At 49.9% G+C, this 26,103-nt stretch overlaps 1 protein-coding gene across 5 annotated transcripts in view; it reads left to right on the top strand.

The window, feature by feature from the left end:
• The window catches only part of GRIK4 (glutamate ionotropic receptor kainate type subunit 4), a 431,577-nt gene that overhangs the window by 395,433 nt on the left and 10,041 nt on the right, over positions 1 to 26,103 (top strand). For 4 of the 5 annotated variants that reach the window (XM_086678846.1, XM_086678845.1, XM_086678847.1 and 1 more), the window contains 5 exons: positions 3,639 to 3,748; positions 7,740 to 7,913; positions 11,463 to 11,628; positions 13,140 to 13,365; positions 17,282 to 17,410. In XM_086678846.1, the coding sequence (XP_086534972.1) occupies positions 3,639 to 3,748; positions 7,740 to 7,913; positions 11,463 to 11,628; positions 13,140 to 13,365; positions 17,282 to 17,410 (805 nt within the window). Of the gene's footprint in view, positions 1 to 3,638; positions 3,749 to 7,739; positions 7,914 to 11,462; positions 11,629 to 13,139; positions 14,719 to 17,281; positions 17,411 to 26,103 lie in introns of those variants that run through there. The other variant, XM_086678848.1, reaches the window with a different exon arrangement.

Genomic DNA, 26,103 nt, shown 5'->3' with positions numbered 1-26,103 from the left:
AGGATACACAGCCCTTCCAGAAACACAGAAGAACCCGCCACACATCTGACCCACTCTGTGACTTTGGCGGAAAGGCTGAGGCGGAACTGAGTTCCAAAGGTTGGAATCACTGGCTTCTAAAAGCCATGTTTCCAGAAGAGATCCTGGTATTGCGCTAATGGCTTCCCTGGAGAGCCCTGGCGAATCCTCACAATTCATGTATCATAACACACAGGAATGCTAGTAGGAGTTATGGAAAGTGACTGTGGCCACGTGGCATTCTCCCCCCAAGCATCTTTAGCGTGTGTCACTACAAGACAGAAAAAGGGATTTCTTGTCCGCTGAGCAAGAATCAATATAAAAAGAAGTTCCATCCTTTGTCACTTACTGCCTCCTCCCTCCCCCTTCCCTCATGGCTACCATTAGAGGGAAGCCAACACGTATGTAGCCCTTACTGTGTGTTAACTCATCTAGCTCTCAAAACCACCCCCTGAGGTAGGTTTTATTGTTACCTTCATGCTACAAAAGAGGAAATGGAGGCCCAGAGAGGTTAAGTCACCTGTCCAGGGTCACTCGATTGTAAGTGGCAAAGCCGGGATTCAGTCCTGGGCAAGCTAGCTCCAGAGTCTGTGTCTCAATTCACCGCCTGTCCTGAGTCATCTGGCTCTGGTGTCCTTACGCATCTGGCTCCGGACCCTGGGAGAGCAGCAGCATTCTGACTATAATTCATTTCTTCTAGTACGCATAGAATTCAGTATCACTCATCAGGTTGTTTTTGTGGATAAGAGGGATTTTCTTTATTTTTAAAATTATTTTTTTAATGTTTTTATTTATTTTTGAGACAGAGAGAGACCAAGCATGAACAGGGGAGGGGCAGAGAGAGAGAGGGAGACACAGAATCCGAAGCAGGCTCCAGGCCCCGAGCTGTCAGCACAGAGCCCGACGCGGGGCTCGAACTCACAGACTGTGAGATCATGACCTGAGCTGAAGTCGGATGCTTAATCGACTGAGCCACCCAGGCGCCCCGATAAGAGGGATTTTCAACATGCAAGGGGAGTTTAGGGCCACTTTGCAGGTCCTGTGCTAACATTCAAAGGGCCTTACCATGCTGGGATTGCCATCATTTGGTGACCAGCCCCTTGAATCTTTCCCACCATCAGACAGCATCATGAGTGCTGGCGCTGGTGTGGTCAGTCTGAAGTACGGTACAAAAGTCAAGGAACTAGTTAAATTTTGGTGCCATCTGATTTTCAGCTCCGTCCGTGGGGCTTGGCCTGTCCTAGATGGTTGGGGCATAGACTGGATATAATCAGTTATCTGCCTCCAAAGTGGCTATCGTCCCCAGAAGCAACCGGCCCAACTCGCAGTCAACAGAGACAGATATAAATCAATACAAATGCCTATCAATGTGACAGAGTCAAAATAAATGGTGACGGGTATAAATAAATAATGTGTAAGCGCACTTTAAGGGGTTGAGATGGAGTAGGTTGGGATCCTGCTGGCATTGGGGAGCAGGCGTGAGATTAATTAGGGAGTTTATTGGAGCAAGTTGCAAAGATAAAGGAGGAAGAGGGAGACGCGGTACAGCTGTCATCTGAATGAAAGAGAAGTGGCATCTCTATGGCGCAGCTTGACGAACGAGCACCGGAGAAATTGAAGGCATCACCACTGATTTGAGCAAGGCACTTAACCTCCCCGGGTCTCAGTTCTTCCATCTGTCAATATAGAGGACTGGGTATTGAAATCAAGGGAACATTGCGAAACGTTTTGAGTTCTCCAGGAGGAAAGTATCACCATCGTATGTCTCTGGGTTAAGGAAAAGCTGTTATTCGGAAGAAATGCCCGTGGCATATAACACCTGATTTGCCCCCAAGCACCAGTAACTCAGATGTCTTTGGGGAAGGAAGTGTTCTGATGCATCCGCATAGAAAAAATAAATAAATAATAGCAGGTGTTCAGAGCCTGCAAGGAACGTACTTCTCTTTGGCATCACCTAAACAGCTTGGGCTCAGCCCCGACCAAGGCGGTAGACGCCCAGACCCAAATCTCAAATAACTGCCCCCTCCTTGCTCTTTTGGTTGGCGTCAGTCAATCGCAAGAAGAATCAGATGTTCCCTTGCCAGCATGACTGATACATTTCCAGTGGAGCTATGTTTATGTCTTGATCCTCGTTTGTGTGGTGTTCTGTGTTTTATAACTTGAGTCTCCAGGAGTTTTTCCCATGACTGTGTGTCATTCCTTATCACCCATAACCAAATATGGCAGCTTTAAATAGTGCTGTCATTTTTCTCGATTCACTCGTTGTGATATAATCAGGTATAGATTTCTGACACGGAGCATCTAATGGGGTTTCAGATTCAGAAAGCAACAATGAAAGATTTTTCCCCCCTGGGTATTTCTCAATTGAGAGACACAGAAGGAAGTAGTCATGAGCGACAGGGCACTAGAATTCATGTCTGTTTGCCCAGAGAAACCGCAGCCGTATGGAAGGACAGAGAGAAAGATGAGCTGGAGAGAGCAGGCCATATGTAGAGGGGGCAACCACCACTGAGCTCCAGCCAGTTGACAAGGTGGGCCCAGTGTTTCTAGAAAGCCCCATTTTGCTGGAAAAAAAAAAAAAAAAAAAAAAAAAAAAAAACAAAGAAAAAGCCGGAAACCTGGATTTTTACATGACATCTCCCAATCATGTAATGTTAGCAACGGATACAGAGTAGGTAAACATTGCAGGGTAGACAGATTAGGGGAGGGCTGTCTGTAGTAAGCCACCAGTGTGTCACCTTTGATTTAAGGTACCTCCAACCAAGACCTGAGAAAGGTGTGCACTCGTCCAAGATGACACAGCTGCAGACAGCTCATTCCAGTTTGCTCTCCTCCAGAAAAATGTCTGGGAGTTTGGTGGCCAGGTGTCTGTTCCTGGCTCCATCCACTGTCGCCTCTGACTCTGGCCAGGCACATCCCTGGGCTGGGGACAGCCCACATTTCCCCACAGCATTATGCTAAGAGCCCTGAGCTGTGTGTCAGAAGGCATGCATTTGAGACTCCACTCTTCCACTCCTCAGCTGTGTAACCTTGGACACATCTCTTGACTGCCCTTGGCTTTTGGTTTCTTCGCTAGTAAAATGAACATAATAATCGGCCTCATGGCACCGTCCAGAGGTTTACAGGAGAAATCTCACTCGGTGTGAGATCAGCCCGCAAACAAAAACATCAAGGGGCCTGTCACGTTAGCATCCTCATGAGAAAGACGTGAGTGTCCGAGAGGGGTGCTGTTGTACTCCACCACAGACACCAGTGGCTCTAAGGTGCCCCTGAGCCCGCCATGCCATCCCCGGGGGCGGGGGCGGGGGGGACACAGGGCAGTAGGTAGGGGGCGCTGAGCGCTGTTCCACTTGCCCAGCACAAAGCCTTTCTCAACCTAGGAAGTGACATGCCTCCAGCTGTTCCTTTGTTTCATCTGCTGAGGTCAGGGCTGAATAGGTCTTGGAGCAGCCCCTCTGCACCTTGGGTCCCAGTGCCATTGAAACCGGTCACCCAGAACCCGACGCAATGCCATCTGGGGCCAGACCCGCACTCCCCATACCCTCCGCCCTGCCCTGCCCTGCCAAGGGCCATCCTGACTGAATGTGTATGGTGAATCTTGGTTTTGTCTCCATTTCCAGGGGCGCAAACCTGGCTATTTCTCCTTCCTGGACCCATTTTCTCCAGGCGTCTGGCTCTTCATGCTTCTAGCCTATCTGGCCGTCAGCTGCGTCCTCTTCCTGGTGGCTCGGTAACGCTCCTCTCCCCGTCCCTGTCCTCACACCGCCACCTCGCGTCCGCTGCGGAGAACTGCATGGGAGGGGTGGGGAGCAGGACACCTTGGCACCACACAGGAGGGGGTAGGAGAGGGACTGAGGACCCGACCTGTCCTCTGCCCTGCTGTCCACCTGGCACGACCCGTTCCCCCACCTACATGCACATGTTCCCTAATGTGCATGGTGAAGACAGGTGAGCTTGTCTGAATTTGCTTCTGCATCCCTCCTCTTCCCCTTCCTCTTCCCCCCCATCTCTGGGCCCCCTGCTTGTGGGGGGGGGGGGGCTTGGGGAGAGAGAGTGGTGGGGAGGAAGGAGACAGAATTGATCACTATGCATTTGGCTGTCCTGGCATCAGACCTCACCAGGATCTGCTGCAGAGTGCTAAGTGACAAGAAACAGAGCCTGTGAATCCAGAGTGAGGGGACCAGAGGCCTCGTGGCATGGGCGAAGGAGGAGGTTCCCTCTGGAGAGGGTCTGGCCCATCCCCTAGCCTGGATCTGCCAGTGAAAACACAGCTGCCTTGGTGAACGGGAGCCATGGAGGGTGGTACACGACAGGAGGACGGGTTGGAGAGAGGCATTTGCAAGTTGTGTTGAGTTGAGACAATTGGTCCAGATCAGGGGTTGGTGACAATTAATCCCTCCCCTCTTGCTAGAAATAGAAACTATCCCTGGGCCTACAGAAGAACCTGAGAGCATCCCGTGGCTAAGACCGCCCATGAATGTGCACAGAGAGGGTTGTTTCTCTCTGGGGCTGGGCCGTTGGATCAGCCTGGGCTTGAGGAGAGCCAGCTTACCTATCCGGAAACAGAACAAGCCCTTGTGGTTCACAGGTCACTCATTCAGAATCCCAGCTCCCTGCTCAGTGCTCAGCTGACCATAGTGGGGGACCAGAAAGGGCTGTTACCTAGGAGCAGAGAACCACAGAATGAGCTTCAAGGGAACTGGCAGTGACTCTGTTCCAGCTGCCTCCATAGCAGTCTCCTTTGCCTCAGGGCCACAGTGGCGGGGCCAGATGATTCTAGTGTATGTCCCAACTCTGCCTGGCAGGGTCTTCCCCAAGGGCATGTCTGCTCAGTGGCTCAGGGAGAGCATGTGCTCTCTCCAGTTGGAACACGGAGCCCCAAGGGACAGTGGAGTGCTTAACCCCCAGGGCAGCCCCCAGCCTGCCCAGGGAGTATTCTATCACCCAGCCTGTGCCTCTTCCAGTGGAGATCAAAGCCAAGTTGAGGAAAGTCATCCTGAACCCGTGAGATCCAGCCAGACAGAGGAAGGCCTTGCTTACAAGCCAGTAGTCTTCAAAGGCTGCTGTGTACCACTCATCTACCCTCTTGGGCCTGTAGGCATTGCCACTATCAAGGATCTGTTGTCAGTGACAACGGACGAGACACGCAGGAGGTTAGCACGCTGCGTGACACTTTCCCTCTCCACTCCACCGCACTGTGTGCTGCAGCTTTTAGGAAGCTGTCTGCCTGAGCCCTGGCTCCACCTCTCTGAAATACACTCTTGCCCCCTTCAATTGAGCCCCTGCAGGTAGCCAGCCACAGCTCTCGAGGGACCCCGAAGGCCCTGGAAATAGTCTTAGGGCTTGGTTCCTAGATATACAGACATATAAGCCCGTTTCCCCATGCCCACTGCAGACTAAAGCTTTTCAACTAGCCCCAGGGGCTTCAACAACCCTTCTTCCCTGCCCTAGACGCGCACGCACGCACACACGCGTGCACACACACACACACACACACACACACACACACACACACAAACTCTCACTCACTACCCCCAGGATCCAGCATTAACAAAAAGATTAACCAAAAAAATGTACTAAAGGTCTGATTATACCACCGTGTGTGTGTGTGTGTGTGTGTGTGTGTGTGTGTGTGTGTTCATAGGATAATTTACCGACCTGAGGTAGGTACTGGTTTTCAAATAGGGTTCCATAGGGCAGGAAGGCTCTTGGGAGGCACCAGAGACTCTGGAGGTGAGAAGAAGCCGGAGCTCTGGAACCTCAACTCCTCTTCATCCAAACCAGTTCTGCTTTTATCTCTTGAGCTACTGTACTGCTGGGTAAGATTTTAGAGGTGAAAAGAAATGTTTGGAAACCACTGATCTAAGGCAGCCGTTCCCAAGCAGGCTGATATCCGAGTCAGACAGGGAGCTTTTAAAAAGTTTGGTTCCCAGGTCCGATCATCTCAGCACCTCTAGGGACGGGGCTGGGGAATCTTTATTTTTGAAGCTCACTTCCAGTGGCCTGTAGGCTTGGGAACCACCGGGCGCAAGCCAGCTCCGTAGGCCACAGAGAGAAGGAGCACATGTCAGGACGCGGGCCAACGATGACACGCTGGCATCATATTCAGGAACAAGAGGCGGCAGTGGAAATGTGGGCGAGCCACTGTAGAGTGAGTGCCGACGAGGCTGGGGGAGGGACAGGAAGACCAGTGATGCGAATAGTACCCTGTGAGCACACACTGCCTGCCCTGCTCGGCACACGCCCAGACACATCTCTCTCGTCAGAGCTGGGATGCTTTGCGTGGGCGACCGGCCAGGGCCACTGAGCAGAGGAGGGAAGGCGTGCGTCTGGTGGGCAGGAAGACGGGGTGTTCTGGGCATCAGGGAGGGAAGGTGGGGGCAGGGAGCTTAGAGCAGCCCTTCTCAACCCCGTGTGCCCATCACACTGACCTGGGGGGCTTTAAAAAATACTGATGCTCAGGCTCCACCTGGACAAAGCAAATCAGAACCTCTGGGAGCAGAATCTCGTCTTTGACATTTCTTTCAACGCCCCCAGGTGAGTCTGAAACAGAAACAGTGTGGAGACCCTCGGCCCAAGGGACGGTCTAGGCCAGTGTTTCTCAGCGTGGTCCCTGGACCAGTGGCATCTACATCACGGAAGAACTTGCATATTCTTAGGCCTCACCCAGACTTACTGAATCAGGAGCATCAGGGGCCCAGCCCAGCAGTCTGTGTTTGTTTGTTTTTGTTTTTAAATTTTTTTTTAATGTTTGTTTATTTCTGAGACAGAGACAGAGCATGAGTGGGGGAGGGGCAAAGAGAGAGGGGGACGCAGAATCCAAAGCAGTCTCCAGGCTCTGAGCTGCCAGCACAGAGCCCGACGCGGGGCTCAAACTCACAGACCGCGAGATCATGACCTGAGCCGAAGCCAGACTCAACCAACTGAGCCACCCAGGCACCCCATCAGCAGTCTGAGTTTTAACAAGCCTTCTCGGTGATTGCAATGTAGGCTAAAGTTCAAGAACTTTAAAGTTCAAGAACTTTAAAGTTCAAGAACTTGTTCAAGAACAAGCTGTTCTAGGCTGAGAGTTTTCTTTTTTTTTTTTTAATTTTTTTTTTTAACGTTTATTTATTTTTGAGACAGAGAGAGACAGAGCATGAACAGGGGAGGGTCAGAGAGAGGGAGACACAGAATCTGAAATAGGCTCCAGGCTCTGAGCTTTCAGCACAGAGCCCGACGCGGGGCCTGAACTCACGGACTGCGAGATCATGACCTGAGCCGAAGTCGGCCGCTTAACCGACTGAGCCACCCAGGCGCCCCTAGGCTGAGAGTTTTCTAACTGGCTCTGTGGGGCCCTGGGATCCCTCTGTGACCACTTTGGGGACTAGGGGGTGCAGAAAATGGAGCCTCCCCGCTGTCCACCCCAGACACTCCCAGCTTCCAGTCACTTTATTCTAGATTTGGAGTTCCACATCATAATTTATTTGGGAAAAAAAAAAACCTTTTTTTTTTTTTGATGAAAGAAAAACAGTTTGAAAACTGCCAACATACTCCAACCCCCTCAATTTGGGGGTTGGGAAAATCCAGGTCCAGCAGAGGGAAGTGGCTTACCCAAGGCCACAGGCCAGGTCCTGAAGCACAGAAGCGAGGCCAGAAAGGAGAGCCGCTCCCACTGACTCCAGCACTTTCCATCATGCCCACCCTCCGTGGCACTAGTCTATGTTCCTTTTCTCCCACAGGTTGACCCCCTACGAGTGGTACAGCCCCCACCCCTGTGCCCAAGGCCGGTGCAACCTCCTGGTGAATCAGTACTCCCTTGGCAACAGCCTCTGGTTTCCTGTTGGGGGATTCATGCAGCAGGGGTCCACCATCGCCCCCCGAGCCTTATCCACCCGCTGTGTCAGTGGCGTCTGGTAAGATCCGGGGCAGAGAAGGGGCCAGGCCCAGTGGGGTGGGGACACCAAGGGAGTCCTCAGATAAGCCCTGCTCTGGCTGCGGGTAGGCAGGAACCTCACAGAGAGCTCTGCCTTTCAAAACAGATTAGCAGGGAGCTGGGTTGCATTCCGCCAGCTCAGAAGGCCTGGGAGCACCGGGTTGGGCACACTTTGTGCCATCTTATCTGGTTCCTCTTTCCGTCTGCCTCAGAGGTCTGGATATAGAGGGGAGCCAGGGCAGGAAAGGAGATGCAGAAAACAGCCGTGTAAGGCCCACGGCAAAGCGATTGTAACTTGCTGACCTGAAAATGACCTGAGGTTGGGTGGCTGGGCCTGCCAAGGCATATGCAGATTTATGCAAATGTGAGTGTGAAACAGGGCTTGGCTGCTGGAAGAATTCAAACCTGGCTGTCAATCTCTCCTCCTCTACCAGCTTTCTCCAACTTTGTCCCTCTGCGCCCGGCTCTGGGGTCTTGCCTGACCTGTCCACCTCGGCAGGTGTGGGGAAAGGCAAATTCTTAGTGGCTCAGAGCCGGACGGGACCTCAGGAGCCGTCCACACAGGCAGTCCGCCAGCCTCAGCCTGAAACTCCCTTCTCCTCTTGGCTCGTTCAGGGCGAAAAGAATACGGTCGAATGATTCGATGCATGGAAACGCAATTTGCAAACTTGAAAATGATACATAAATGTGTGGACTCATAGCTGCTATTTGAGCATTATGGGGGGAAATGAAACAGACATACGTGTGTGTGTGTGTGTGTGTGTGTGTGTGTGTGTGTGTGTGCGTGTAGCACCGAGAGGCACATTTGCAGAGTACCGGTTCCCCACCCTCACGTAAAAACCCGCTGTCGGGTTTGGCTGTCACAGCCTATAGGACTTCCAACCCTGGTTCTCTCCCCTCCTTCTCAGCCTGTGTAAACCAAAGGAAAAGTGGCGTTTTCACCCTTGGACACCAGTGCCTGGACATTTACCAGAACCACTGGACTAGAGCTGATGGAGAGGTGAAAACGCAGCTGGGATTTTTGTTTTCTCTGCTAACTGATAAATACAGTAGGATTTAAAACATCTGGGCAAGATGCTCACCCGTTACCAGATTGTGCCCAGAAATCACCAAGTGGATCAACGGGGACAACCCGGTTTAACATTCCACTGGGAAAAAGGGGCGGTCTTGGCAGGGAAAATCACAGAGTTCCCTCAAAATCCTGGAAATCTGGACAGAAGCCCTGCAGACAAGAGGTCAGCTGCAGGCTCTGATCTCTTTCTACCTGGGGCTTTGCCTTCCAGAGGGGGGTGTTCCCATGCACTGCACGTAGGGCCCCATTGTCAGGTTCATCCACCTGTCAGATCCCTGACCCCCAGGACTTCCCTCCTGCGGACAACGTCTGCCTGAGCGCTTGGGAGGGCCACCAGTCTTGCAGGCTGTGCCGCGCTGGCCCACAGGGTCGCCAGTACTTTAAATAGCTGTCCTCGGGGAGCTCCATTACGCCACTCCTGAGGGTGTGTGGGAAGAGGGGGGGGTGCCTGAGTTGTTAGGGAGCCCCTCTGCCTCTCAGAGTTCTGAGTTATCAAATCAAGGTCTCAGTTTGGTCAGTTCCCTGCAGGAATGTGAGGTCAGAAGACAGGGCCATCGCAGCCTCCCTTAGAGTCCTCACCCAGAGCAAGTGACGGAAAATACCACGTTGCTAACAAGAATGCCAACTTTGCAACCAGTGATGCCCCTTTCACACGGGAGCAGGGGTCCCCTGACCCCTCTGGCGAGAGTGTGTGATTTGCTTCCTCAGCAGAGAAGATAGGCTTGCCCTGAGCGACTTTGTTCTCTGACCCATTCCCTTGTGACCAGTGGCATAAAGAGACACATGGCCATCCAGGGTGGAACAGACGCTGGAGTGTAGCCGTGGGGCTGAGGGAACTTCCCCAGCCAACTCTGAGGTCAAGGCCACACCCAGGGCTCACTAACTCACGGCACTAGCCAGGGCACAAACAGCGTCAGAATGCTAGCCTCCACCTAGGCATGGATCACCCCACCTCCCTGGCCTCCTCTGGGGGATGGTCATGAGAAAGAACTTCCAGCAGCGTGTATGAGCTGAGGCAGCAACAAGGAAGGCAGGTCTTAGGAATGGATGGACGCCGGGTACTTATAGGTCACAAATAGGGACGTTGACCAGCTGGTTGTCATCCCATGTTCGGTGTAACAGTCTATCCCTGCATTTCTCTGTATCTCACATTCATCTGGTCCTTTACAGATTATTAGTCACCAATCGTTTGATCTCACAGTTCTCCAAAGGCACGCAGAGCAGGCGTTATTCTCCCTGAGCAGGCAAGCTCAGAGGAGGAATGTGGCTTTTCCCCTAAGGTCTCACAGGGGGAGGGCCAGAACTAAACCAGCTCATCTCACTGGTGGTCTGGCATACGGATGCACCCACTGAGTCGGCAGATGCCCCTGTCACTTCACATCTGGGAGGCCGCCAGCAGGGGTCCTTGGACACAGAGGCCAAGGAGACAATGGGACTTCCCACTCTTAAAAGTCTCCTGGAAGCTGCTGGCCTCTGAATCCTGTGGCAAACGCTACGCTTTAGTTGGCAATGTCTTCATAATGACTAAAGCCTCATTAATTCAGACTCCACTAATTCCGAATTTGTGATTATCCAGCCTCACTTGTGCTTGGATATGTCTTTGAATTCCCATAAACAAATGGATTGGGATGCAGATCCACACTGCTGACCAGATGGCAGAGGGCTTATTTAACCTACTTAAGTGAACAAACTAGTTTTAACGCCTTTAACATGTATACCGCCTGACTTGCAAAATTATTCTAATTTTAAATGAGTTTGCTCTACCCAATAAAACACTCTTCTGTTTTGAAATAGCTTGCCCATTGTAAGGGTAGTTTCTAATTCCAGCTTCTTAGCACTTCAAAGGTGCCTGTCACCAGTTAACCTCAAAGGGTTTCTGGTTTTGTAGGACTGGTTTTAAAATATGGATGTATCACTGTGTTACTTGGCAAGTTTCTCATCAGCAAAATTGGGATAAGAATTTTGCCTCCCTTCGTTGTAGGGGGTACATGAGATCGTGTCTGTGGCTCAGGGCAGGTGCTCAGTACACGGTTGATGCTCATCTGATGGTTGACTGCATCATGAGAGGACAGGGGCAGCTGACCAAGCTCGGGTTCTAAACAGAGCCCCCAGAGCCGGCACCCTTAGCTCATTCCCTATCTCATTTCTCATGGTCTTCCGGATGGTCTCATGTGCATGGACACACCTCTTTTGAATAGCAACCCAAGAACCACCTCCTTTTAGAAATAAGAAAAAAAAAATTAATGGTCTCCCAAGCAACCTCACACACCCGATTCATTTCTGTTGACATCATATGCCCTGCCTCCTTTCTCTTCCCCCACCGACCCCGACTGAGCTGGGAGCTCCTTCCAAAGAGGGACACCTGGTCTCTCCTATGTCGCAGCAGGACTGGGGACGGGGGCTAAGACTCCTGGGTGTGCCTGGGCAACGATGACTTCCTGGTCTTTTCCTACATAGGTGGGCATTCACGCTGATCATCATCTCATCCTACACGGCCAACCTAGCAGCCTTCCTGACTGTGCAACGCATGGATGTGCCCATTGAGTCAGTGGATGACCTGGCTGACCAGACCGCCATTGAGTATGGCACAATTCACGGAGGCTCCAGCATGACCTTCTTCCAAGTAAACCCATTTGGTTGCTCACCAACATGGGGAATTGGGCAGGATAAAGTTGAGATGTTTGTCCTCTGGAGATAAAAACATCAATCCTCATCCCATTATCTCTTTTGAACATCTAGTTTGGAGATTCACTTGGGGCTCGTTTTTCCCCCCCTTCTGCAAAATACCCCTGGAATGAGGTCCCCAAAGCACTTTGGGGTTAATTTCAGCCTCCCAAACCGTTAGTGGGAGTCGAGATGCTTTTAAGCATAACGTGTTGAAACTATCTTTGAATGGCAATAGTTTCGTATTTGTTTTAGTGGAGATTAGAAAAATACCCGTAAATGCAGCGAATCTAACCTGTACTTTTATTTCTACTACTGCATAGGTTGAGGCTAATGTATACATTTAAGTTTGGTTAAGTGGGTTAAATTTTATCGGCCGTACTTACGTAAAGCAAGTTTAGAACACTACACGAATGTCTGAAGTATAAGGAACACGAAGATGAGTATGAACTGATTGCATATATCCCAAACTAGACAGGTGTCAGATCGGGACCCTGTTGGCTTTGAGGTTTCCTTGCAAGGCTCTGGAGAAGACCTTGCCGCAGTTGTGTATTAGCCAACAAACCAAGTGACTGATCACCAAGACTGGCAGATCTGGGCCAGACAAGAGGAGCAGTTTTCGTATGCTTCGGGATCTCTAAGAAAGCAGACTTACCCTGCAGTTAATAGGTGTCTAACCAACCTACCGCCCAAGAAGTCCGTTTTCACAGGACACAGGTCCAAGGCCTCCAGTTTTCTGCTTCCTAGACAGCCTCAGTGTCTATTGGCCCCATAACCACTGAAGGCATCATGCAAACCCAGGTGTGGATAGACCCCCAGAATTCTCTCGACCTTGTTCTTATTTGTAAAAGAGAAGCCAGTCCTGGATATGTGATTGACAAGTTGGTTTAGGATCAACAGAAAATAGCCAGCATTCTTCCTTCAGATGGTGTCTTTAGACGTCCTGATGAACCTGAATCTACCACCTCCAGCCTGAAGGACAGCAAAGGATAGTTCCAGAATTTCCGTTCTTAATTCTATCAGAACACGGAGGTTCGCAGTGGTAGACCTCTCAAGGGTAGATGGGGCAAAACCAATGATCAAACCAGTAGACAGAGTTTATAGTGCCTTAGGACCCTGTTCTTTCCTTGCTTTTCTGTAAAAGTTTATCGTAGGCACAATCCCCGCCTCCTGCCATGATGCGGTGGCAGTTGAGAGATGAAAAGGGAAAAGATTATTGAATATAATGAGGGGGTTGAGTAATAAAGGGGCCAGGATTTTAAGGTCTACTTTGATTCCCTCCCTTTTAAAACCACCATTTCCTGGGGTGACTGGGTGGCTCAGGTGGTCGAGTGTCCAACTCTGGATTTTGGCTCAGGTCATGATCTCCCAGTTTGTGAGCGCGAGCCCCACATCAGGCTCCACGCCGACAACGTGCCCAAGATTTCCTTCCTCTTTTCCTAAGCCTGCTTCCGTGTGTTCTTTTCCCAGAATTCCCGCTATCAGACCTACCAGCGCATGTGGAATTACATGTATTCTAAGCAGCCAAGTGTGTTTGTGAAGAGCACAGAGGAGGGGATCGCCAGGGTGTTGAATTCCAACTACGCCTTCCTTCTGGAATCTACCATGAATGAGTACTACCGGCAGCGAAACTGCAACCTCACTCAGATTGGGGGCCTGCTGGACACCAAGGGCTATGGGATTGGCATGCCAGTCGGTATGCAGCAGAGGACCAGCCTCTTTGGATAGCTCCATCCAGGCAGGGTCAGAGTAGCTAGGACCACTGAATGCAACATTGAATTTGACAACCCCGTTCTAGAACCACTTAACAGGGACTTTAGGTGGGCATTTTCCAGGTTAAAAAAATAATAAGCAAACCCCCATACTTCCACTAATCAGTGATCAGTTCTCAATCTTTAGTTATTGAAGGGCTAGCTATCGATTTGTTAGTAGTTGATGAATTACTAAAGGGCAGGTTGATGCCCTCGGTGGATTCTTTAGGGCTTTTCTTCTCCCTCTTCCTGCTTCCTGCCCTTTGGCCATATCCCTTTTGATGGTCTCTCTACTAGCAGTGGGAAGGAGAAGGAAGAAATGGTGAAGCTCCATGAATTTTGCTGCTAGTGTCCCTGGTGAAAGGCTTATTACAGAAGGAGACTGACATGATAGATGGAGTAGCTTCCAAATCATTTGTGGGTCTCGTGGACCCATCTACTCCAAATCAGCGTAGGTAATTGAGAATAGGTAGTGGAACTCTGTATTTAGCTGTATACCTTCCAGTGTTTTATACCAAGGTAGGGATGTTTGGCTTCCAGAAAGGTATCCCAGCTGTGTTTTCTAAAGGATATTCACGCCTTGATAGTACCTCAACGCGGAAGATGAGAGGGAACACGTTGACCGGCTTTTTGGATTGAAGAGGGAATCTGAAAATGTTCCCCAGATGCTTGGGACATGAACCCTTGCCCCACCTACCGCTGAAAGCCATGCTGTATAGGGCTGTCCTCGCCCAACACTCTTCTTATAGGAGGTTGTCCTGTACAAGGCAGCAGAGGGAAAGGCAGGAACTGAGGCCGTCAGACCAATGTGGGGAGATCAATATACAGTATACACAACTTTGCTGTTACCTTACACATGCCTTCTCTTGATCTTTACCTAACTCGGAACTCTGTGGGCTTCACTATATACCTGTGGAGTGTGAAAAGCATGGTTTTGGAGTCAGGCAGACCTGGGAACGCACCTGGCTCTGGCCTGTGGGACCTCAGATAGGTTATTTAAGCTCTCTGAATCTCAGTTATTCTGTAAACTGGGGCAACTGAGGGATAAGTCTAATAATCCAGTCAAGTGCCTTACTACAGTGTCTCATACTTAGCCTGTTCAGGAGGAACACTGGTGCCCTCCCCATTTTTCCCATAGTCCCTTGTGTTATTTGATAAAAGCAGATGACTCCTTAAACACTGATCAGAAACCACACCAGTGACCGTAGGCAATGATACGGTTCATCTTCGAACTCTGTGAATTCTGATACTACGAATTCTATAAACTAGACGCCTCACTCGGGGCCCTTGAAAACCCACGTACTCCCTTCTTACCATCATATTTCATTGATGTTCATTAATATGCAAATTACGGGCCCCTTTGAGAAATGTATTGGCTTACATTTTATTTCAAGATGGTGGAGTAAACCACAAAACAAATGTAAGATGCACCTTGATAATACTCCAGCAATTTAAGAAATTTAGCTGAAATGTCAAATGCTTCCAAAGTTTTCGTGGAACACACCTATTAGAGAGTCGACGTAAAGCGGACCAACTCTAGAAATTTTTATCAATGACGAAGGAAAAAGGGAAGGAAACGCATTTATTCTATGTCTGACGTGATGCTATTTTCTTTTTTTTCTTTTTATTTATTTTTATTATTATTTTTTTTAATGTTTATTGACTTCTTGAGAGACAGAGACAGAGTGTGAGCAGGACAGGGGCAGAGATTGAGGGAGACACAGAATCTAAAGCAGGCTCCCGGCTCTTGAGTTGCCAGCACAGAGCCCGGTGCGGGACTTGAACTCACAAACCTTGAAATCGTGACCTGAGCCGACGTCGGATGCTTAACCGACTGAGCCACCCAAGCGCCCCTAACGTGATGCTATTTTCACACGTCATCCCACCTGTGAGTTACATGTGGTCCTTCCCACTCTAGAGGAGAGAACTGAGATTCAGAGCTGGCAAGTTTCTTGTCCAAGGTCACAGAGTCAGGAGAGGAGCTGGGTTTGAGCCTGTCTCCAAATTCAGTGCTTCGCTTACTGGACCATGTTGCCGGAGGGGTCCCACCAGCTCGACAAGATGGGATAGGTGGGGAAGTGAGGTACGGGCTTGTCCGGGTTCTCAGATCAGGCTGAGAAGGGCACCGCACCACCCACTGATGAGCCAGAACTTATCTGAGTTGAGGTCACGTCCAAGAAAGCATGTGTGTCATTCTTACGCGGGAGGTAAGGGCATAACCAGAGAATAAGCAATGTGGTGGGACCGAGGGAAATGAAGAGAAACAGTACAAGGAATGAGATGGACAATTAGTCAAATGGTTTAGGAGCAAAGTAGGCAAATGTGGAATAAACAGAATAATCCTTTCTCAAGGCCCCTGGTGTGCCACTGAGGTTGGGTTGGAAATGCTAGAAATGCCTGGCTGGGCTGGACAGTCGTCTGTAAACCTGGAATGTTCATTAGTCTCACCACCTAGCACCATCTGTTAGTTCGAGTAGCCATCCACTGCACGAGTGTGTTAAGTACCTACTATACGTGGGCGCTCTCGATGCTTGCCCACATAAGTTGCATAGACATGTTCTGTGCTGCAGGCTTGGGGTTTACCTGCCCAAGCGTGGTTGTATCTCCAGTAGGGAAGGTTCCATCTGTGGTGTCATGGGCTGTCAGAGTCCAAAGAGATCTGGGAGCTGATCTAGTTCCTTGCCTGTCAAAGCGCAGTCTGTGGCCCAGCAGCGGGGCATCCCCTTGGAGCTTGTTAGGAATGCGCAATCTCAGGCCCCACCCCAGACCCACAGAATGAGAGTCGCGGGTCAGTCAGATCCCCAGGTCATTCCTGTGCCTGTGACGGTTTGAGAGCACAAATCTACTTGTTCTGAGCTTTTGCCTCCATCCTTCATCATAGCCCTCCCCCACCACCCCCCGCCCCGAGGCCTCTGTCCACATCAGGCCTTCACAGAGCTTGAGCAAGAAAACTGAGCAGCTTAGTTGGTTTCCAGCCTCTTGGCAGCCTTTTCTCTATGATCTCCAGCCTCAGCTTGTGCTGGGACATTGAGCTTTCCACGGTCTCATTTAAGCCTATTTTTGTGATTAAAGCCAAATTCCAGAACCAAAGCTCCTTGACCATATTCCATTAGAAAAATTAAAAAGGAATTGCACTGAACAGAAGCCTTCTGTTTGAGGACAGAGGGAGGAGCGGTGTGCACAGAGTGATGGATGGGGACGGGGGGTTGTCGGCCACTCAGCAGGCAGGTGGGAAGTTTGGGGTGGCTGGTGACCGGATTCTGCACACAGATGAGAGGTGGCTTCCGTCACGCTCTGGGGTGATGCTTCTCTCACTGGAGGCTGCTCTGGGTAAACAGTTGTCAGGGGTAATGTAGCAAGAGTTGCAAGTGCCTGAGAAATTAATGTAGATAAAGTAGAAGACAGGCAACTGACCAAGGGAGAGGTTTATGGCACAGATTTCCCACCTGGAGGAGGCAGACGGGATGCCTTGCAGCCAGCTTCCTGAGTGTCAGTGGGCAGGCTGGGTAACCTTAGTGGAAAGTGGTGGGTGAATAGGGCCACACCGCTGTCTGAAAATCTGCAACTTGACCCACACTGGGTTCTTGGCCATGGGCTGAACAGGCCAGTCAGCATAGAGAGAAGGAAAGTAGGAAGGCCCAAGTGCCCTGCATGAAGCCGGAACTCCCTCCTCTGCACGGAGGGTCCTCAGAACAAGCAGAGGGGAGAGCCACGCTCCTGCAGGGACCCCCACCACCTCTGTTTCTCTTCTCGTGATGTTAGGTGGGAAAACTGGTAAGGAGGTCTACTGGGGAAAGGAGCAGAGTGATGCCTGAGAGGGCACTCACGCCCTGTGTTCTGGGCTCTCCTGTGACCCCACAGGTTCGGTTTTCCGGGATGAGTTCGACCTGGCCATTCTCCAGCTGCAGGAGAACAACCGCCTAGAAATTCTGAAGCGTAAATGGTGGGAAGGCGGCAAGTGCCCCAAGGAGGAAGATCACAGAGCCAAAGGTGAGTGCGTTCAGCGGCTTCCCCCTCCTGTTCTAGAGGAGCGCTTGTCCCTTGTTTCTGGTGTCCGAAGTCCAGGTGATGATTGCTGGAACACACGGACAACAAGCCTTGCAAGGAACGGAGGGCTGGGCTGAGGGCCAGTCCTGGCCCAGAGTCTGGACTGGTTGGAGGCATCCAGTGCCCATCGGCTCACTAGTCCCAGAGACCCCATCTTTACCATGCTTCCCGAGTGCATCCAGCTCCTACCCCGGCCCGTGCCCCCCTCACCTCTCCACCCTCGACTGCTGGTCTCCCTTTCCCATTCTTGCCCCTCGACAGCATCTTCTCCACCAGTAATCAGAGTGAGTCTTTTCATGATGCGAGGAAATCCCAGCATTCCCCTGCACAAACCTTCCCTTCTCAGAATAAAACACAAGCCTTCCGTGGCCGCCTCCTGGCCTCCCTGGGGAGGGTCCCCAAGAGAGGTCTTCCCTCCCCTCCCCACACATCCCTCCCATCACGTGAGCTCTGCTTTGGTTTTCTTTTCAGACCTCATCACTCCCTCATATTCTGTTCTCTATGCATTTCTTTGTTTACTGTCCACCTCTTCTACTCGAATGCAAATTTTGTGAGGACAAGGACTGTCTTCTTCATAGGGTGGTCCACAGGGCCTGGCAGGTGGATATTTGAATGAATGAATGAATGAATGAATGAATGAATGAATGAAGTTTAAATCACGCTGGATAGAAAGCAGTCACTGACTGATATGTGTGGTTGAGGAGTTTGAGGGTCCCTGAGCATCCGGGATATTCTGTAGGGGGGTTGCCCAGGATAGTCCCATGCTACATCTGTTATAGATCAGTTAATGCCTATTAGTTATCTTTAGAACTCCCTTTAAGTCTCACAATGTCTTGGTTGGGGCAATAAATCCTATGGTCACCCTCGCAATCTCCTGCAGCCTTGCTAAAATATGCAACAAATTTACCTCTACACGCTGTCCCCCAGGAAGGCAGCTCAGGAATAAAATGAATAATACCATGTGCTTCCATCTCTGCTCAGAGTGAATGATTATCCGTGATGAGACAGTGAATGAGTAACTTTGTGTTTCCAAGTGTCTGTCTGTGGATCTCTCTCCTGCAAGGAAAGAGCTCAGGAATACGGACCTAGGGGGCAGGCCCTTTGTAATTTAGACACTCTGCCCCTCCCCTCACAGGAACCCACTGAGACCACACATGTCTTGGCTCTCCACTTCCCAAAGATCAAGTGGGGAGGAGGCTATAACTCTGTTCAGAAGGAAAAAAGGAAGAAAGAAATGAGGGTGGTACAGAGAGAAGTTTCCGGAAACTTTTGTGGATTTGATAGAATGAAGTAGGTGTTGAAGATACTCAGGACCTGAACAGGGAGGGAGGGGCGGAGGGGGTATTGCAGGCAATAAGCACCCCGAGGAGAGACACAGCAGCTGAAATTTGTGCTGTGGGCGAGGGCTCTGTGTGCTGCACGTGGAACAGAGCCAGAGTCCCACGAGTAGCTCGGAGGTGGACAGCAGGTCTGCCCTTAGGGAAGACAGGGTAGCAAAATGCTCCTGCACCACCCCCTCCCCATCCAAAGACACATGGACTGAAAATAATCTAAAGCAGTCTGGGCTTGGAATAGTCAAAATAAAAGGAGATCCTTGATAAGCTAACTTATGCCAATGTTGTTCTGTGTAACAATGAACTTCAGAGTGGTAGCGAAGGGCCCTGTCTTACCAAGCAGATGGAGGGAAACAGTCGTGGCTTTTGGTCTGGAGTAATGTGAAGTAGAAACAGAGAGGTAGATCTGGGACCCAGAGCAGAAAGATTTTGAGTTCTTCCCCTGCCTGATGAGTGAAACCGGAGAAATGTCCAGATATGTCTCTTCCTGGAAGCCCTTGGTCCCCCTCCACCCCCTACCTCCCACAGGGGATTGGGCGCTTCTGTGACTTTGGACAGAGAACTCAACACTCTGCACTGCAGCTCTCAATCTCCTCTGCTTGGTAGACGGCACCTTAGATGTGGACCCAGTCTTGTTTGTTCCTGTGTCCCTAGCGCCCCCTACAGAGCCTGGCACATAGTAGGTACCCAATACATATTTGTGAGATGTGTGATTAAAGCCACCGGCTGCTAGTTGTCCAAAGCTACCAGTGCCCTTGTTCTCCTTGGTCACTTTAGTAAAGCAACCAATGAAATGGTGCCTCAGTGACTTCCCTGAGCAACCTTCAGACCCAGAGCTGTCCCCTAGGTCCAGTCCTTCCTGCCTCTGAGCAGCCAACCAAACTTACGGGTTAACGCAGAGGCACTCTCGATGAGGGAGGCTAGAACACAATGGGAGGTGGCCAGGAGCAAGGGCTCAGAGCAGGGCAGGGACCCCCACAGAATCCTGCATGCCCCCGCACCCCCCGCTCCCCTGCCACCCAGGCCTGCACTGGCTCTTCCAACTCCAGATCTCCCTCCCCTCCTGCTTCCCACTAGTTAGTTGCAGGCTTCCCCAGCTCCCCTGCCTTTTTAAACCTGACCCCCATTTGATCTACGTGTCCCCTTGAGGCTCACCGCTGAGCTGACCCCATGTCTCCAGTTTCCCTTTTCATCCCTGACCCCTGAACTCAGCCACTGGTCCTTCCCTTTTGTGCACATATTTCTTTGTTTGTGTTTATTTATGCATCCTGCTAATCCTACAGAGGAACAGTTGGAAGGCAGCAAAATTGGCAAGTATAGGAATGATGACACAGGATCTGGGTGCCTTAGAGTTGTCACTCACAGTCCCCAGTCTGGATCATCTCTCTCCCTCTCTAGGTATTACCTAAAGTCTAGTGGACTTTCCCCAACCCTCCTTCTGATGAGTAAAAGCTCATCAGACTTTTACTCTCCTTCTTACCTGTTGGTTCTACTGTCTGCACGAGGCTAGGTCTCTTCCCTCAGGCAGTTTTCATAAGGGTTCAGGATCATGGACATTGGGTCAAATGGACTCCACTCCATAAAAGGCCTTGTTATAATCCCTATGAAACATCTTTGAGCCTCAGTTTCCTTCTCTAGAAAATAGGGATGATAATAATAATGTCACTTCCCGGGGCTATTGTGAAGAGTGAATGACACAAATCATGTTAAACCCTCCACAAAACCGACTGTCACAAAGGAAATGAGAACTAATTTTATCCCAAAATCTAGGCCTAAGGGAGCAATTAAGGCACAGTGAGAGGTCTGAACAGTGTCCACAGCCACAAGTATGGCTGTGCTCCTCGAGGCTAGATAGCTCTTCTAAAATCAACACTTGTGACATCTATTTTGTCTCCATTGACATTTGTCCCCCATGGAGTATGAAAAACTCAAAGGCAGGGACTGTGTCTTATTTATTTTTGTATCTCAGTGACCAGCATGATCATCTGACATCAGTATTTGATGAAAGGATGAACAATGAATGAATGAATGAATGAATGAATGAATGAATATGAATGAATATGAATAAATGAATATGAGTGAATATGAGTGAATGAATGAATGAATGAATGGGTGGGCAATCATCTCATGGACCTCCAGACTGGTACCACTTCCTATGTCTGTTGGCTCCCAAACAGGAACCTTGACACCCCAGGTGTCAGCATAGAAAGTGTTCACATAGCCCCCACTGCATCCAACACACATCGTAAACCACGGCGCATCAGGCACTGTGCTAGGCTCTGAGATTATGAAAAGGAGTAAGACATGGCCCTGTCCTCAAGAGGTTTGAAACCTAGAGAGAGGCACAGATGATCACTCTAATGGTTGCACTGTAGTAATGCTTTACGAGAACTATAAAAAAAAAAAAAAAAATGTTTATGAAGCCTAGAGGAGGAAGTGATTAATTCTGAGCAATGGTCAGGGAAGGCTTTAGGGACATTTGGCCTGAACCTTGCAGCATCTATCAGGAGTCACTGCTTTCGGAATGTTGTAGAGCACAGTCACCACACTCAGAAGTTGGTTTCGATAAGTAAGATGGGGTTGGAGTTAAGAGAGCATTGAAAACTAGATAAAGGCATTTGGACTGCAAACCAGCATATCCCAGGATTTTCCATGGAAGGAATTGGTAGCAGCAGAGACTGAACATAACACTCTGGGGGGCTGGGGGGCTGGGGCCATAGTCTAAAACGGCTCACCATGCTTGGAATATCCTGAGTCCTGTGTTTTATCCTAAAAACATACAGGAATTCTGCAACTTACAACAAAACATAGGCACGTTTATTTAATGTAAAAATGCTTTTTGTACCTCAACTCTGAGTGAAATTAGTGTTCCAGGGCGATGCCCCATAAACATCCTGAGCATTGCTTATGCCTTGGCATGCCGATAGCACACTGGACTGGGTTTGAGAGTGTTAGTTACGGATCTCAGAGGTGCTGGGGTAAGATGTGGCATGAGGAAAGCAGGTGCTGTGGGGTGGAATTCTGAGCTCTCGGTGGCATACATGGTCTCAGGGGACAGTCATTGCCTCGGGAGGAAGAAAGAATCAACTTACTGACTTTAAGTTCCAACAGTTCTTGCAACTCGGCAGAGACACTGTTCTTGGAAGTCAAGGTTTTTGATTTGCCAGAAGAATATTTTGCAATACAGAAGGCTAATAACTAAAGGAAGCTTGGCATGAAGTTAGTGGAAAAATAATAGAAAACCCAGGCCACCCAGTCTGCAAACCAGACAGAAAACACCCTGGCCGGGACAGGGAGCTTCTGAGCAGGAAAAGGATATTTTAGAATCGGGAGGGTCCCTGAGAAGGAGCCTTGTGCCCTGCTGGGACACAAGACAGTAGTAGATGGAACTAGTTGGGGATTCTAAGAGGTAAACAGATTTTTGCTTACTTCTGGAGTTTGGAAAGCCCCAGAAATATGTGTCATGCCACGGTGAGGAAGGGACATGAGGGATGGGACATGGGGACCTAGGGCAGGGAGGGTCCTGAAATATATCTGGGGTGAAGCGGGAACAGAGACAACACTGCCTTTAGCTAAATTTAAACCTGGAATGACTGAGAAATCTACATTTGTGGCAATCAGGTGGAAATGGGGGCTTGAGGTAGACATCCGGTAACTTAGAGAAAACTTATGTTAGAATTTTTGCCGAGTGACTAGCTTTGGAAATCCTTCCCCAGTCCACAGAGGTTGAGGAGGACAGATCTGACAGCAGAGTTCAGGAGGGTTGGAGAAGGGAGGCAGACAGGGAGATCGGGCTCCCAGGGAAGGTAGGACATAGTGACAGGAGGCTCCCAGCTGCACTTGGGGACCAAATGTTCTCTGGCACAGAGAAGAGAATGGAATAGATGAAAAGGAGAAATAAATAGCACAAGTCTTCCTGCCCGGGTCCCAAATGGCCCAGAAGATGCTAGGGTTCTATCAACTGGCCGGGGTTAACTTGCTTCTGTGCCGCCATCCTTTGGAAGAAAAGGATGTGAGCTGTATTAATACACAGTCTTGTCCAAAGTGTGCTGTCTGGGAGACGCTGTGCAAATCATCCTAAGAGCTGGGGCTTCGGCTCCCTTCCCAGCCACGGCAGCTAGTGCCCGTTTAATGCAGCGGCCCCATTTCTGCCATGGCTGAAGCCCAGACAAACGTTACTCAGTGAGGCGACAAGGCTTCCTAAGCCAAGCGAAAGTCCGTGTGACCTCCTCCAAGCCAAGCAAGAAGCACCAGCCTGGAACGGAAGGCACCATTGCATTGCTTGGCCTCTCTCTGGCAAATTAGCCATCAGGCTTATGGAATATAAGCTACTGCTCAAGGGAGCCCCTCCTGCGGCAGAAGAACAGGACCAGTGTAACCCGAAGGATCTCTTCCTTTAAGTCTTTAAGTGGTTGCCCGGAGTGGAGCCACAGGAACATTTTTTTTTCCCCCTTGTGTCTCAGACTGAACAAAGGGCAGTCGCTTTAATTTGCTTTCCAGAGTAGCTCGTAGGTGATCTTTCTTTTCGTGATGTGAGTCAGTGGGCTCTCACGTGTGCCTAAGGGAAGGGGGAGAACGTGGAGCACGCAGACAGGGACGGCAATGAAGTGAACTGTGAAGAAGGTCCTTTTTGCAGAGACTTCTGAAGCTGACAGTGGCTGTGGGCACTTTGCTTTCAAGTACAGACGGTCCCTGGCTTACGATGGTTTGACAATGTTTCGATTTTACGATGGTGCGTAAGCTATACACGTTTTAATGTACCGCGTGCTTGGAAGTTTGAATTTGGATCTTTTCCCAGGCTAGCGATATACAGGGTGATTCCTCTCCTGTGACGCTGGACAGCAGCTCCCCGTCACCCCGAGATCACCCCGGTCAGCAGTCGATACACCGACCACCCGCCGGTGCCCGTTCAGTCGTTCTAGTTTTTGCTTTGGTCAGCGCTTTGTTACAGAACAGGCTTTGTGTGAGATGATGTTGCCCAACCATAGGCTAATGTTCTGAGCCCGTCTCAGGTAGGCTAGGCTAAGCCATCCCGTTGGGTAGGTTAGGTGTATTAAATGCACTTTCCACTTAACGATACTTTCAACTTACAATGGATTTTTACCGGGGACATGACGCCGTCGTAAGTGGAGGACGATCTGCAGAAGGTAGCAGGCAGCGTGCAGTAGCTGATGTAATCCGTCTCCACTTCATCATCCTATTAAAATGCGAGCAATTTCAAAGAAAAGGATCTGGTGCTACCCTGTTTCTAATCCAATATTACAGTTCAAACGTCGCTGCCAAATTTCGGAGAAGAACCCTAACATTGGGATGGAGCCACTGCTCCTGAGTCTTTTTGCCAGGCCTCCCTTGGCTCTGGTGGCAACCACAACATTACCCCTTCGCTTCATCTCCCCAATTTCCTTCCCTGCCTATGGCTCAGTGACCATGTGCCTTCATCTACAGCTGAAAAATGAAATGGTGGCGCGTGTGGAAGGCTACATGGGAATTTACAAAAAGCAGCAGGCTTCATTCCAAGCTCTTGCATTTTCTTCCGCCTTTTCTTTTCGGCAACGCTTGTTTATTCTCTCACTCCGCCCCTATAAAAAGAAATCTCGTTAGCCACTCACAGAATGCCGGCACCCCAATTCAAGGGGATCGGGTTACTGAAGGCTTTGCAGAACAATTGTCAGACAAAAAGGTAGTCGGTAAATTCCAAGGAAATTAAATACCTTTATCTTGAAAAACACAGGCTCACAATCGGGCTTCAAAGGAACATAAATACACCACCAGGCTGTGAAAATCAGGGTCCCCTTTCAAGGATGGAAAAGAGGCCAGTGGTATAGACTCACAAAATCCTTAGAGAGCAGGAAGTTTGCTGTCTGGCACAGCGGGAATGAAAGTGTGAGACATCTTAGCAAGAGGGGGGTAAGGGGTGGGTGGGGGATGGGTCCTGGGGCTGTTATCCTCTCTGTCTCTTCTCAGGGGGCCCAGCCTGATTATCCGGGTTCTCTGGTTTCTCTGGAGAGAGCCAAGACGGGAAATCTGAATATGGGAGTTTAGATAGTGTCTCAGAGAGATGCTTGCAGAGGAAGCCTCTCCCTCATCCAATCAGATTGATTGCTGAGAGACGGAGAAACTCCCGGGGGGTGCCAGAAAGCACGATCAGGAACAGAGGTAGACGGTGGTCCAGTGCGTCTGCATCCGAGGAGGTCAGCCACTCCGAAGGCTGCAGCCCAACTTTCAATACTGAGCCAAGGTTAAGTCGATAAAGCATCGATTCAAACATTCGATGGAACCTTGTCAAGGAGAGAAGGGAATTTTATAAGCGGAACGAATAGGACCCTCTTTCTGGTCACTCTAGGTTGGGGGAGGGGTCCCAGGAATGAATTCAGTCATCAAAGTGTCAGGGTGAGTTCTGTATCCCTCTCCCTGTAGCATCAGGAACCCTGGTTCCAGGGAGAGGCGGTGTGGGCTGGGGGTAAGGGCTCAGGCTCTGGCTTCAGTCTGGATCTGACACTTCCTACTGGCCACAGGACCACGGACAAGTTAGCTGACTCCAGTACCTGACTTGCCTTGTCGGAAAAATGGACGTAAACACAGTGCCAATTTCACAGGGCAACTGTTAGGATGAAATTAGAATGTTTAGCCTGGTCACCTTGCTCATAGTACACAGTCATGAAGGTCGGCCCTATTTTTATAAAGAACATTATCTGGGTAGTCAGATTTATGTAGATTTCACACCTCTGCCCTGAAAACGTGGGCCACTTCGCTTAAGTTCCTTGAATTCCTGTTTCTTTAACTGGAAAATGCCGACAGTGAGCCTTCTTCACAGCGTTTTTAATGATAATTGAATGAGATAGCACACGTTTTTTAAAACCGAGGCGCTCGCGCTCATATTTTGATAAATTGTAAAGTGCCTCCCCCAGGCTTATGTTTTGATAAATTGCAAAATTTAACAGATGCCTCTGCCATCCCTCTTCTATCTCGTGTCCATTCGCCTGCTCTCCTTCCATCACTGTCTCCAGACTCAGCCAGTTCTAGTCAATGAATGTCACAGTAAGAGTAAGTGGCATGCCTACTGTCTCACAGTCCTCAGTCGTGCAAACCTGACGAATTGTTCTATGTTTTCTGGGAAGGTCATACAGGTCAGCTCCCACATGGACTCGTGAAGTTGCTATTTACAATCAATAAGCCCGTGGAGATGAGACCATGGAAGCTATTTGCATGGATGTAGGTGAAGGTGATTCCGAAATAGAAAGTGCTGGAAAGTCATATTGGTCAAGGAATTCATGTTCTCGTCAAGCGTTTTCAGCGTGGAAC

Source organism: Puma concolor, chromosome D1 (genome assembly GCF_028749965.1).
Source record: "Puma concolor isolate L17-30 chromosome D1, mPumCon1.1.hap2, whole genome shotgun sequence".
In the NCBI taxonomy this organism is placed as follows: Eukaryota; Metazoa; Chordata; class Mammalia; order Carnivora; family Felidae; genus Puma; species Puma concolor.
Note: the sequence above shows the minus strand (reverse complement) of the source record. Positions and strands in the feature narration are given on the sequence as shown.